The sequence below is a fragment of the Bos grunniens genome, chromosome 16, assembly GCF_055505025.1.
Source record: "Bos grunniens cultivar Pamir isolate PY7600 chromosome 16, Bosgru_T2T1.0, whole genome shotgun sequence".
Lineage (NCBI taxonomy): Eukaryota > Metazoa > Chordata > Mammalia > Artiodactyla > Bovidae > Bos > Bos grunniens.
In genome coordinates, this window is record NC_141180.1 from 53,092,618 (window position 1) to 53,106,372 (window position 13,755).

At 41.7% G+C, this 13,755-nt stretch overlaps 1 protein-coding gene across 1 annotated transcript in view; it reads right to left on the reverse strand.

Moving 5' to 3' along the window:
- Positions 1-3,396: 3,396 nt before the first annotated feature.
- LOC147356841 (uncharacterized) overlaps positions 3,397-13,755 on the reverse strand; it is a 101,035-nt gene continuing 90,676 nt past the window's right edge. The window contains exon 4 of the mRNA XM_086345149.1: positions 3,397-3,482. Coding sequence (XP_086201275.1) covers positions 3,397-3,482 — 86 coding nt within the window. The remainder of the gene's footprint in view (positions 3,483-13,755) is intronic.

A 13,755-nucleotide genomic window follows, 5' to 3' on the forward strand; every position in this document is an offset into this window, starting at 1 on the left:
TTCTTTCAGTTTCTGCCCAAATGTAACCATTCTCTATAAAGTAGTGCAGCCTCAGCTCTCACTCTCTGTCCCTTGACCCTGCGTTATGACTTCCATAGACCTTATCACAGCCTGCACTGAAATGGGTTCTTCCATCTCCCCTCCCTAGACTGTAACCTCAATGAGAGCAGGGACTGTTTCATTCACTCCAGGATTCCCCAGAACCCAGCACAGTGCTTGGCACGTGCTATTGAGTATCCAGTGCCAATAAGTCCATGTTGAATGAATAAATGAATTCATTAAACATTAGCTATGTGTCAGGTGCTTTTCTAAGTGCTTTACATGCTTTAACTCATTTAGTACTTACTTCATGAGTCTTGTCCTCATCTTACAAATAAAGCAACTGAGGGTCAGAGAACCCAAGATAATATGCCCAAGATGACACCACAGAATAATGATACATGGTTGTTGCTGTCGTTCAGTTGCTAAGTCGCATCTGACTCCTTGTGACCCCATGGACTGCAGCACTGCCAGGCTTCCTCCCTGTCCTCCACTATCTCCCCGAGTTTGCTCAAATTCATGTCCATTGAGTCAGTGATGCCACCCAGCCATTTCATCCTCTGCTGCCCTTTTTCCTTCCCAGCATCAGGATCTTTTCCAGTGTGACATCTCTCTGCATCAGGCGGCCAAGATATGGGAGTTTCCATGTCAGCAGACATTCATCCACAAATTCCCGCCTCCCTGAGTTCTGTCTGTGTTTTAATAATCACAGTGATCCTTCCATTTGTGGGGTTGTGTGCTGGGCACAGTGTGAAGCGCTTCACACGTGTCGCTTTACTTGACCCTCGACTCTAGTAGATTTCATAATTATTCCCATTTCGCAGTTGAGAAAACTGGAGCACCAAGTTAAACAGCTTAACCAGCACCCCACAGCTGGTGAATACCAGAGTCATGTCTGAACCCAGGCAGTTTGACTATAGATTTCACAAGCTTTATGACCTCCTTCTTCATATACACACTAAATATGTTACATTCAGCCCATTAGTAAGAAATGTATATTTTTCTTATCTTTATTCAGCCTAAGGTGAAAATGTCTACTTCAAAGTATCTTAGTGTTACTTCTATTTTTACTTCCAAGGGGTTGTTACATTTTTTGAAGAACCCCAAAACTGAGTAAGACATAGTTACCAATCTTCAAAAGCTCAGTTTATAAAAAAGAAAAAACTACAAGTGAATCTGAACCAAAGCAGGCCTGGGGACAAATACCATAAGAAAGATCTAAATTTTATGCTTATTATTGTACATCTGTATCTTCAGAGGGATTTCATGTCTGAGAGCTATATAAATATGTCCATTTTCTAATATATGTGCTTGTTTGCATGTATGTGTGTATAAAATTAAAACATTAGATTGATACCAAAATTAATTTTTCTTGTTGTTCAGTTGCTCAGTCGTGTCAGACTCTTTGCAACTCCATGGGCTGCAGTGCACCAGGCTTGCAGTCCTTCACTATCTCCTGGCGTTTGCTCAAACTCATGTCCATTGAGTTGATGATACCACCCAACCATCCCATCCTCTGTTGCCCCCTTCTCCTTTTGCGTTCAATCTTTTCCAGCATCAGGGTATTTTCCAATGAGTCAGTTCTTCACATCAGGTGGTCAAAGTATTGGAGCTTCAGCCTTAGCATCAGTCCTTCCAATGCATATTCAGGACTGATTCCTTTAGGATTGATTGGTTGGATCTCCTTGTTGTCTAAAGGACCGTCAAGAGTCTTCTCCAGCCTCACAGTTTGAAATCATTAGTTCTTCGGCACTCAGCCTTTTTTATGGTCCAATTCTTACATTCATACATGACTAATGGAAAAACCATAGCTTTGACTCTGCAGACCTTTGTCAGCAAAGTAATGTCTCTGCTTTTTAATATGCTGTCTAGGTTGGTCATAGCTTTTCTTCCAAGAAGCAAGCGTCTTTTAATTTCATGGCTGCAGTCACTGTCTGCAGTGATTTAGGAGCCCAAGAAAGTAAGACCTATCACTGTTTCCATTTTTAACCCATCTATTTGCCATGAAGTGATGGGACCAGATGCCATGATCTTGGTCTTTTGAATGTTGAGTTTTAAGTCTTCAGTAATTCAAAAAGCACTAAGAAAATCTTGTAGTTTCCTGTCCTAAACCTGTGAAAGATAGAGGTTGACCTGAATTTTGATGACCCCAAGAAAATGTGTCCCAGAAAATGCGTGTGCACATGTGTATCTGAATGCTAATAAAAGTTTTTCTGTTTGTCTTTATTTCCCATGCAGAGTGAAAAAACAATTCCAATTATTTGAACTTTCAGATAGCTCAGAATTCGGAACAGCAGAAGTCTTTTCTGTAATATGTTTATGAGCACAATTCCTAGAATGCAGGAGACTGAATAAATGTGTGTTATCCTTTGTATTCATCTAGTTCTTGCTCCTCAATATTTTGGTATGATCTGTTCAACTAAGTTTAGAATATTGTTCAACACTATCTTTTCAAATGGAAATCCTTAAAGCTAGATCTGAACAGCCTGATGAGCTAAATAGGAAAGAAGGTTCTGTAGTCCCCACACCAGTGAAGTCCCTCAGCCCAGTACTGGGCATGTACTGGGCAACCATGCAGATGGCAGACTGTGGGGCCTGAGGGTTCTGTGACACCAGGGAGAGGGCATGGGCTTTGAAATCATAAAGACACAGGTTCAAAGTCTGTCACAGTAAGTATTCACCTTTGAGCATGCTGTTTAATTTGCGCTTCTTTGCCTTTAATATAAGAATAATGCTAACACAAAAGTATCTAGTAACAATGAAATGGGTATATATAGGAAAATGCATCCAGAATAATGCTTAGGACATGGTGCCACCAATAAAAGACAGAAGAAGAGCAGGAAGAGGACATAGAAGAGAAGGGGCAAAGGAAAACAGTTATTTCTGCAAAATAAATTACCCCAAAGTGAGCAGCTTAAAACAACCAGTAGGTGTGCACTAAGTCACTTCAGTCCTGTCCAACTCTTTTCAATCCTATGAACTGTAGCCCTCCAAGCTCCTCTGCCATGGGGTTCTCCATGCAAGAATAGTGGAGTGGGCATGCCCTTTGCCAGGGGATCTTTTCAACCCAGGGATTGAACCTACATCTATCTCCTGCATTGGCAGGCAGGTTTTTTACCCTAGCACTACCTGAGAAGCCCCAAACAACAAATATTTGTTATCTTATCCAGTTTCTGTGGGTCAGGATTTGGTAGCAGCTTAGAAGGGTGGTTATGACCCAGGTTTCCTCTTGAGCTTGCATTAAGCTGTCAGCTGGTGCTATGATCCTTTGAAGACTCAACTGGGGCCAGAGGATCCACTTCCAAGCTCAGTAGCATGGCTGCTGGAATGCCTCAGAAGATTTGCTTCCAGACTTATTCACATAGTTGCCACAGGCCTTTCTTCCTTGCCATGGTCTGCCACTCCATAAGCTGCCTGAGTGTTCCCATAGCATGGCATGGTAACTTGAAAAAGAGAAAGCCAGAGAGTGCCCAAGATGGAAACCACAGTCTTTTTATAATCTAGTCTCAGGATAATCTCAATTACTTCTACCTTGTTCTATTTGTTGAAGCTAATCAGTAAATCCAGCCCACACTCAAGGCTGGGAGATTGATTACACAGGATATGAATAACAGGAGATAGGGATACTGGGGACTATCTTAGAGAATGTGTGATACACTGCTCTGTTTTTCTCCATCAAACTAGCTTTCTAAAAATTAGGAATAAAGTGCTCAGTATTGGAAAATGTGCTTGTGGTGCATGCTAAGTCACTTCAGCTGTTTTGTACTCTTTGCAACCCCATGGATCGTAACCTGCCAAGTTTCGCTGTCCATGGGATTCTCCAGGTAAGAATCCTGGAGTGGGTTGCCATGCCCTTCTCCAGAGGATCTTCCCAACCCAGGGATTGAACCTGCATCTCTTACATCTCTTGCATTGGCTGGTGGGTTCTTTACCACTAGCACCACCTGGAAAGCTCTTTGAAAAGTATAAAGATATGTAATTCTGCAATCTACTAGTGAAAGTGAAGTTGCTCAATCGTGTCCGACTCTTTGTGACCCCATGGTCTGTAGCCTACCAGGCTCCTCAGTCCATGGAATTTTCCAGGTAAGAGTACTGGAGTGGGCTGCCATTTCCTTCTCCATGGGATCTTCCCAACCCAGGGATCAAACCTGGGTCTCCCTCGCTACAGGCAGATGCTTTACCGTCTGAGCCACCAGGAAGCATCTACAAGAGTGATTCTTAATTCAGGTCTCATGATATTCTGATGCATATACTTGTGCTTAGTCACTCAGTCATGTCTGACTCTTTGTGACCCCATGGACTGTAGCCCACCTGGCTCCTCTGTCATGGAATTCTCCAGGCAAGAATACTGGAGTGGGTTGCCATTCCCTTCTCCAGGGTATCTTCCTGACCCAGGGATGGAACCTGGGTCTCCTACATTGTAGGCAGATTCCTTACCATCTGAGCCACCAGGGAAATCCATTCTGATGTGTATATATTTTAAATCCTTTTTATCTTGATTTTGCAAATGAAGATCAAGTGCGATTTTTAAATCACAAAAATTAAATTATCTCTGATTCCTTCCAATATTTTAGTATGAAAAAATTTCAAAGAAAAAGCAAAATTAAAAGGATTTTGCAGCATTGATATATCACTCATCATTTAAATACTATCATTAATATTTATCATACTTGTTTCCTCACGTACCTCTTTATCTAGTCGTCCTTTTATCTAGCCTTTTATCAGTCTTACTGTTCAGTGCATTTCAAAGTAAAGTGAAGATATCAATACACTTCCCCTTAAATACTTCAGCATGTATATAATTAACTAGAGTTTAACATTTATTTGCAGTATCTTATGCAAATTTATATAAATTTATCTGCATTGAAAGGGCACACTCACCAAGTCTTAAACAATGCAAACACCTTTGTAACCCACACCCCTAGCAAGATATATGGCATCAGCATCACCTCAGAAAGTTTCCTCATGCACCTTCACAACCCCTGTTCCCACTCCTGGAGACAAATTATTTTAATTTTTTCTACCATAAATTAATTTTGCGTACTCTAGAATTGCATATAAATGGAGTCATAGAGTGTGGACTCTTTTCTGTAAGGCTTCTTTCACTTAGCATAATGTTTTTAAGACGCATCTGTATCATTGTGTGTATCAGTAGATTTTAAAGGCAGAAATTAAACATTTTAAGGGAGGAAATTACAGATGAAAGGCAACGGTTTGAGCAAAGGCCTAGAAAGATATTCCCTGTAAGCCATTTAACCTCGTCACATTGCACAAAAAATTGTGTCTAAGGAAAGATTGACTCACTGAAATGGGAAGGATAGAAGGATAGAACAATACCTCAAAAAGGCACGGTTCTGTGGAGGATGACATTGCAGTTGTCAGTGTCATTGGATTCACTCAATTCGGTCACATCTTCCTGAGAATAAGTGGCTGCTGCTGCGGCTAAGTCGATTCAGTCGTGTCCGACTCTGTGCGACCCCACGGCAGCCCACCAGGCTCCCCTGTCCCTTGGATTCTCCAAGCAAGAATACTGGAGTGGGTTGCCATTTCCTTCTCCAATGCATGAAAGTGAAAGTGAAGTCGCTCAGTCATGTCCGACTCCCAGCGACCCCATGGACTGCAGCCCACCAGGCTCCTCCGTCCATGGGATTTGCCAGGCAAAAGTACTGGAGTGGCGTGCCATTGCCTTCTCCGAGAATAAGTGGAGGATACTCTTAAATACAACAGAAGTATGGAATCAAAATCACTCTTTGCAAGTGACTCATATATAATATTCTAAAAGTTAGAAAATACATTTGGCAAATGGACTTGCAGAGCCCTTTAAAAAGAGAAGCTAGAGTGATATTTTTGTCATTGCCTGGAGCTACTTCTTTTGTCAGCCTAGTTCTCCAGTCTGGGTCCCTGTCTGGATTTCCAGCCTGGACATGTCACTTGTATCCATACTGATCCAGTCATTTGTCCTGACCTGCTCTGTTAACCAGGCTGCCACTTTTCCAGGTGTTCTCCTTTCAAAGGTACTTTACTTCAAGCACTGAGAGTTCAGCTACTGTGATGCCATTGTCCTTGCTATTTTTGTTGCAGCACCTAATTGCTATAGAAGAAAGCAGTGCCATGCTGGCTCTGCAGATGTGAACTCTGTTTCCATGTCCTGTGTACTACTGTAGTGGGAAAGTGAAGTTTTCTGCAACATTAGGTGAGATAATAAATAGTTTCTGGTCTGAGTTTGCCTGTGAGCCCTTCCCCATTAATAGAACTCCTTTCTCTTATGGCTATACCATGGTCCTGCCAAAAAACATGTTTAAAAATAAGGGGGAAAAAAATACCTATGTTCTGGCTCAATTCTAACAGTGTGACCATAAGAATGTTGTTAACCTCTCTGATATTCCAGGTCACTAATATAAAAATTCTAGATCTTTAGAGAAGATCTAAAAATGTTTATCTCAGAGCTGTGAAGATTAAATGAGGTAACACATCAACCTATCCAGTATCTGACTTGAAGAAGACAAGAGATCATTCCTCTCTTTCTCCTCTCACCGAACCTGTCATCAGAGCAAAGGAACCCACCTCCCAGTACAGCAGTCAGCAGGCTAACCAACAGCAGGCTTTGCTAGTTTCTTCCTCTTTGCTCGTGAAAGAGAGATGTACCTGTAATCCCACTGGTTGAAATGATAAAAGGTAAAACAACAACAAAACCCCAGAAAACTCCATCCTGAATTCAATAGTACTTTAAAGTATTTTTTATTCATTTTGGACAAATTGTATATAAATGCATAAAGTATACACCATGATATTTTGATACATTATATATGTTGGGAAATGATTACCACAATCTACCTCGTTACCATAGTCATCACCACCCACAGTTATCTTTTTTCTTTTTTTAGTTTGGTGAGACCTCTTGACATCTACTCTCTAAGCAAACTTCAAGCATACATTATTATTTATCAGTCACCACGCTATACATTAGGTCTGCAAAAGTTTACCTTATAACTAAAAGTTTATACCCTTTGATCAATATCTCCCTTTTCCCTCACTCTCCAAACTGTTCAGTTCAGTTCAGTCGCTCAGTAGTGGCCAACTCTTTGTGACCCCATGAATCGCAGCACGCCAGGCCTCCCTGTCCATCACCAACTCCCGGAGTTCACTCAGACTCACGTCCATCAAGTCAGTGATGCCATCCTAGTAATTGCCATTCTACTTTCTGTTACTATGAGTTTGACTCTTTTTAGATTCCACATCCTGGTGAGATTGTATGATATTTGCCTTTCTGTGTCAGACTTATTTTATTTGGCAAAATTTCCTCTAGATTCATCCATAAGTGCCAGAATTTCCTCTTTTAAGACTAAATAATATTCTGTTGTGTGTATTCACATATATTTATTGTATATATATGTATAACGTGATATATGTAAAATGTGACATGTGTGATGTTTTCTTTATCCATTCATCTGTTGACAGACACATAGGTTGCTTGCATATCTTGGTTACTATGAATAATGCTGCTGTGAACATAAGAGTGCATATGTCTTTGGGATATGATCTTATTTTCTTTGGATATAAACTAAGAAGTGGGATTGCTAGATCATATGGTAGCTATATTTTTACTTTTTTAGGACCCTCCATACCATTGTTCATAATGACTGTACCAGTTTGCATTCCCACCAACAGTTCACAAGTGTTTTCTCTAATTCCTCAGCAATACCTATCTCTTGTCTTTTTGATAATAGCAATTCTAACAGGTGTGAGGTGATATCTCCCTCTCTTCTCTTTCTGTGACTCAAATAATGCATAGATTTATTTTTATTGATAGTATCGTATAATTCACATAGGTTTCTCACACTTTTTCCTTTCCCTTTTTCTTTTTGTTCCTCTGGATAATTTCAAATGATCTGCCTTGAAGTTCGTTGATTCCTCTTCTGGGTGGTTGCATCTGCTAACAAACATCCCTATTGAATTCTTCAGTTTTTTCACTATTTTTCAGCTCTAGTATTTCTGTGGGTTTCTAGTATTTCTTTAATGGTTTCTATTCCTTTGTTGAACTTTCCATTTTGTGTATGCATTGCTTTCCTAATCTAGTTTAGTCGTCTATCTGTGTTTCCTTGTAATTCACTGAATTTCTTTAAAAGGATTATTCTGAGTTCATTATCAGGCTATTCATAGATCTTCCTTTCCTTAGGCTCAGTTATTAGATCACATTCATCTACTTTGGTGGTGTCATGGTTACCTGATTCTTGGTGATCACTATATACGTATGTTGGCATCTGTGCATTTGAGGAATTGGTCCCCTCCTTCTGCCTTTCTCAGCAGCTGGTTGGGGTTGCTGACTTGCTTCCTGTCTTGGTAGGATATGCTTCACAGCAGCCCACTGACTGGCCAGGCATCCTCATTTGGCAGGGCTGGAAGCTAATCTCAGCAGGTGGGCTAGGTTGATGACTTGCCTCCATATCCAGGCAGTGCTCCAGAATGGGTTCCCTGGTCTATTCAGCCTGCTGCCTGGAGACCCAAATCAAGCAGACTGCCAACTAAGCTCTCCACCAGCTTGGCTTTGCAGGTGAGTCTAACTACTGGTGGGAATTGCTACTCAGGTGCCTCTGGTAGCAGACACAGTCTACCAAGATCCACACATTCATCACTCTGAGCTCTGCCTCCCCTTCTCCGTTTCTAACTGATCCCCCCAGTGATACCTGGGGCACTAAGTGGGGCCCCCAAGAAGTGTCGTGGAATTCTGGGGAAGCTGGATGGTCTCTTTGGGCTCTTTATCGTCCCACTGGAGTAACTGGAGGCCCTGGGAGACTCTCTTGGTGTGGGCTAAGGGAGGACTATGCAGTCGAAGTGTTCAATCCCTGCATGGGGAACTAAGATCACACATGCCTCATGACATGGCCAACAAAAATAAAGAAATGATAAGAATCAGGGAGAAAAGAAGGCATCTGTCTTCAGGAACTAAAAGATAACAGAGAAATATCTGAAAATGTTTTCTAGCACCCAAGTCAGGCAGCAATACAAACTACATTTGAAATTTCTGCCTCAGATACTGTAACAAGCAGCAACAGAAAGAACTTGTCACAATAGGGTATTGCTCTGTCATTCTGTCCACAGGACTGACAGACACGAGAAGTTTGGGTTGCACCAGTAGGTGCCCAGAAGGACAGCTCTTAACAACAAGCATTTTATCATAAACACTGTATACATTTCATTCCTGCTAGTCAGCTTTACGGCTAATGTCATATAAACTATTCTTTGAGCCTTACTTCTCTGAGATTCCAAAATAGATTTGTGAAAATTCTTGATTTTTTCCAGTGCTGTTTCTTATCCTCCCAGTAAAAGGTTCCTGGTGATCATCAATCTGCTATGCTCACATCTTGGGGCCCACACGAACAAATGAAGCTCATTCCTCTGATTCTGGCAACAAATAGTTCAGAGTGTATTCATGCTGGTATTAACTTACACTGTGGCCCTTTCTAATAAGTATGACGTAAAGATGTAGCCAAAGTTTTTACTGAAAAAGTCATCATTTTTCCCTAAGATTGATTATTTAATTTCCAACAAGAAAAGGTATGTAAAATAAGGTTCCAACAAAATTATCAAGCCTTGAAACTATCTCCAAAACCCCATTCAGGCCTAAAAGGATCCCTTCTTTCCACATCCCAAGAAAAAAATCTAGATAGCGTAGAACTGAAGGTTGCAGGCTTAGACAGGCCTGTGTTTGAAACCAGCTCTAAACGGCTGAATGCATGGCCTCTGGAGTCAAGCTGCCTAGTTTAATCCTGTCTCAGATAATTACAGTCCCGTGATCACATGGAAGTTATTTAAAGTCTCCACACCTCACTTCTTCTGAATATATGGATAAATGAGGATAATAATGGGGTTGTTTCTGAAGATTAAATGAGACTGCTCACATGCAGTCTTCAGTAAAATGACTGAAATAGTACGTTTATCTTTCATAAAGCTTGACCATTTACTTACAACTTTAAAAAATGAAACAGAACTGTAGACATAACTAGGCAGGTTATTATTTTTTTTCAGCATCGAATACATCATCCCACTGACTTTCCTGGCCTGCAAGGTTTGTGCTGAGAAGAGCCCTGATAACCTTACGGGGGTCCCCCTTGTGTGTGATGGACTTTTTTTCTCCTGCTGCTCTCAAGATTCTCTGTTTTTCTTTGGTTGTTGATAGTTTTATTATAATATGTCTCAGTGAAGTTTCAGGGGGTCGAAACTGGAGAAATTTGATCCTCATGTGCCTGGATGTCCATGTCTCTCCCCAGATTTGGGAAGTTCTCAGCCACCACTTCTTTAAATAGCTTTCTGTCCTTCTCTCTCTCTTCTTCTGGGACTCCCAGAATGCAAATATGGTCTCACTTGATGGTATCCCCTAAGTCTCATAAGCTTTCTTCATTCCTTTTCATTCTTTTTTTTCTTTTTTCTCTTCTGATTGGGTGATTTCAGATGATCTGTTCTAGAGTTCACTGATACTGTCTTCTGCCTGATCAATTCTGTAGTTGAAATTTTCCACTACCTTTTTTTTTTTTCAGTTTAGTCATTGTGTTCTTCAGTGTCACACTTTCTGTTTGGTTCTTTCTTATTTTCTATCTTTGTTGAACTCTTCAGTTCTTGTGTTGTTTTCCTGATTTTGTTCAATGTTTTCTCATAGCTCTCTGAGCTTCTTTATTATTTTTCTTCTTTTTTGGCTGTACCATGCAACATGTGGGATCTTAATTGCCCAACCAGGAGTTGAACCCACATACCCTGCATTGGAAGTGGCGTCTTAACCATCAGACAACCAGGGAAGTCCTCTGTGGACTTCTTTAGAATAGTTATTCTAAATTCTTTGTCAGGCAACGTGTGAATCTTCATTTCTTGAGGATCAGTTACTAGTTTGTTGTTTGCCTCCTTTGGAAGCATTATATTTTCTTGATTCTTCATGACCCAATAACCAATCACAGGCATCTGTGATTTGAAGGAGCAGTCACCTCTTCCAGACATGATTGAGTGCTTTAAGTAAGGAAAGACCTTTATCTGAAGGTAGGAACATGCCAGAGTGTGTGTTGGCCACAGGCAGAGTGGTGAGGGGTGCCAAGTGTGGGGGCATGTGGTGTCTCATGAAAGGGCATGGAGTCTTGTCAGCTCAGGCAGCTGTTGTCCATGACATTGTAATCTTTGGCATGTAATCTTGGTGGCAAGCTCAGATGGTAAAGAGTCTGACTGTAATGCAGGAGACCCAAGTTCCATCCCTGTGTCAGGAAGATCCCCTGGAGAAGGAAGTGGCAACCCATTCCAGTATTCTTGCCTGGACAATCCCATGAACAGAGGAACCTGGCAGTCTTTAAGTCACAAAGAGTCAGACATGACTTAGCACTAAGCACACATAACTTGGTGGCAATAACTCTGTGGAGTTCGCAGTGGCTACAATAGCTGTTGGAGTCCAGCGGCAAGAGATAAGGCAAGTGACAGTGGTGGCTGGAGCCAGAGGCACGTACATGCTTGGCTGCAAGGTCTGTCTCTCTATGTACTGCATGTGTAGCGGCAAAGGCAGGCTCTCAATACTACTGACTCCTAGTTTGATGAACTTATCCCCACCTAGACTCTAACCAAATCAATCATCATTGTAGGAAGTAATCGCAGCCCAAGAGAGAGTCTGGCACAGGTTGCATTCTCAGGACGGAGACAGAGTTGCTCACTTCCCATGTTTATTACATACCCTCAGGGCATATTTACATACCACAGCCCTTTCACAAACTATTTAGGAGAAAACAAGTATCTCTTTCTACAGTTATTCACTTGTTACCTCCTGGGCTCATGACATGTTATTAACACTGCTCTCCTCCTTATTCATCAAATCCAGAATAATTATTGTCTTTCTCTTCCAAGAAATATTTCATGGTATTAACCCCAGCTATGCTATGAGAAGGCAATGGCACCCCACTCCAGTACTCTTGCCTGGAAAATCCCAAGGACAGAGGAGCCTGGTGGGCTGCAGTCCATGGGGTCACTAAGAGTCGGACACGACTGAGCGACTTCACTTTCACTTTTCACTTTCATGCATTGGAGAAGGACATGGCAACCCACTCCAGTGTTCTTGCCTGGAGAATCCCAGGGATAGGGGAGCCTGGTGGGCTGCCGTCTATGGGGTCGCACAGAGTCGGACACGACTGAAGCGACTTAGCAGCAGCAGTAGCAGCAACCCCAGCTATGCTGAAGAGCCTTCATTTTCATCGCTAAATATGGAAATAAACTTTCCTTTTTTACATTGGGTAGTGTCAGCTACAAATTGGCACTTTTCAAGAGCATTGCCAATGACTGAACAACAAATGAATTTGCCATCTGCCTCTATGGAGATGGAACCTTGAGCTGCTATAGCAGTTGACCTTCAACAATCCCTGAGAGAGGTCAGGGTGTAATGAGGCACTCTGTGCTCCAGGGAATCTGGCGGGACAGGTCTTTAGATAGATGTTTTTAGGAACAAATTTTATGATCTCAATCCTTGCATCTCCTCATATCTAGAAAAGGCAGAGGAACCAGAGATCAAATTGCCAACATCCTTTGGATCATGGAAAAAGCAAGGGAGTTCCAGAAAAACATCTATTTCTGCTTTATTGACTGTGCCAAAGTCTTTGTGTGGATCACCACAAACTGTGGACAATTCTGAAAGAGATGGAAATACCAGACCACTTGACTTGCCTCTTGAGAAATCTGTGTGCAGGTCAGGAAGCAAAACAGTTAGAACTGGACATGGAACAACAGACTGGTTCCAAATCGGGAAAGGAGTATGTCAAGGCTGTATATTGTCACCCTGCTTATTTATCTTATATGCAGAATATATCATGCGAGATGCCAGGTTGGATGCACAAGCTGGAATCAAGATTGCCAGGAGAAATATCAATAACCTCAGATATGCAGATGACACCACCCTTAGGGCAGAAAGTGAAGAACTAAAGAGCCTCTTGATGAAAGTAAAAGAGGAGAGTGAAAAAGTTGGCTTAAAACTCAACATTCAGAACACTAAGATCAGGGCTTCTGGTCCCATCACTTCATGGCAAATAATGAGGAAACAGTGGAAACAGTGACAGACTTTATTTTGGGGGGCTCCAAAATCATTGCAGATGGTGACTGCAGCCATGAAATTAAAAGACGCTTACTCCTTGGAAGAAAAGTTATGACCAACTTAGACAGCATATTAAAAAGCAGAGACATTACTTTGCCAGCAAAGGTCTGTCTGGTCAAAACTATGGTTTTTCCAGTAGTCATGTATGGATGTGAGAGTTGGACTATAAAGAAAGCTGAGTGCCAAAGAATTGATAGTTTTGAACTGTGGTGTTGGAGAAGACTCTTGAGAGTCCCTTGCACTGCAAGGAGATCCAACCAGTCCATCCTAAAGGAAATCAGTCCTGAATATTCATTGGAAGGATGGATGATGAAGCTGAAACTCCAATACTTTGGCCACCTGATGTGAAAACCTGACTCCTTCGAAAAGACTCTGATTCTGGGAAAGATTGAAGGTGGGAGGAGAAGGGGACAACAGAGGATGAGATGGTAGGATGGCATCACCAATTCAATGGACATGAGTTTGAGTAAACTCTGGGAGTTAGTGATGGACAGGGAGGCCTGGCGTGCTGCAGTCCATGGGGTCACAAAAAGTTGGACATGACTGAGTGACTGAACTGACCTAAATCCCTTCATGGTGACATCAGAGTCTCATGACTAACAAAAAACATT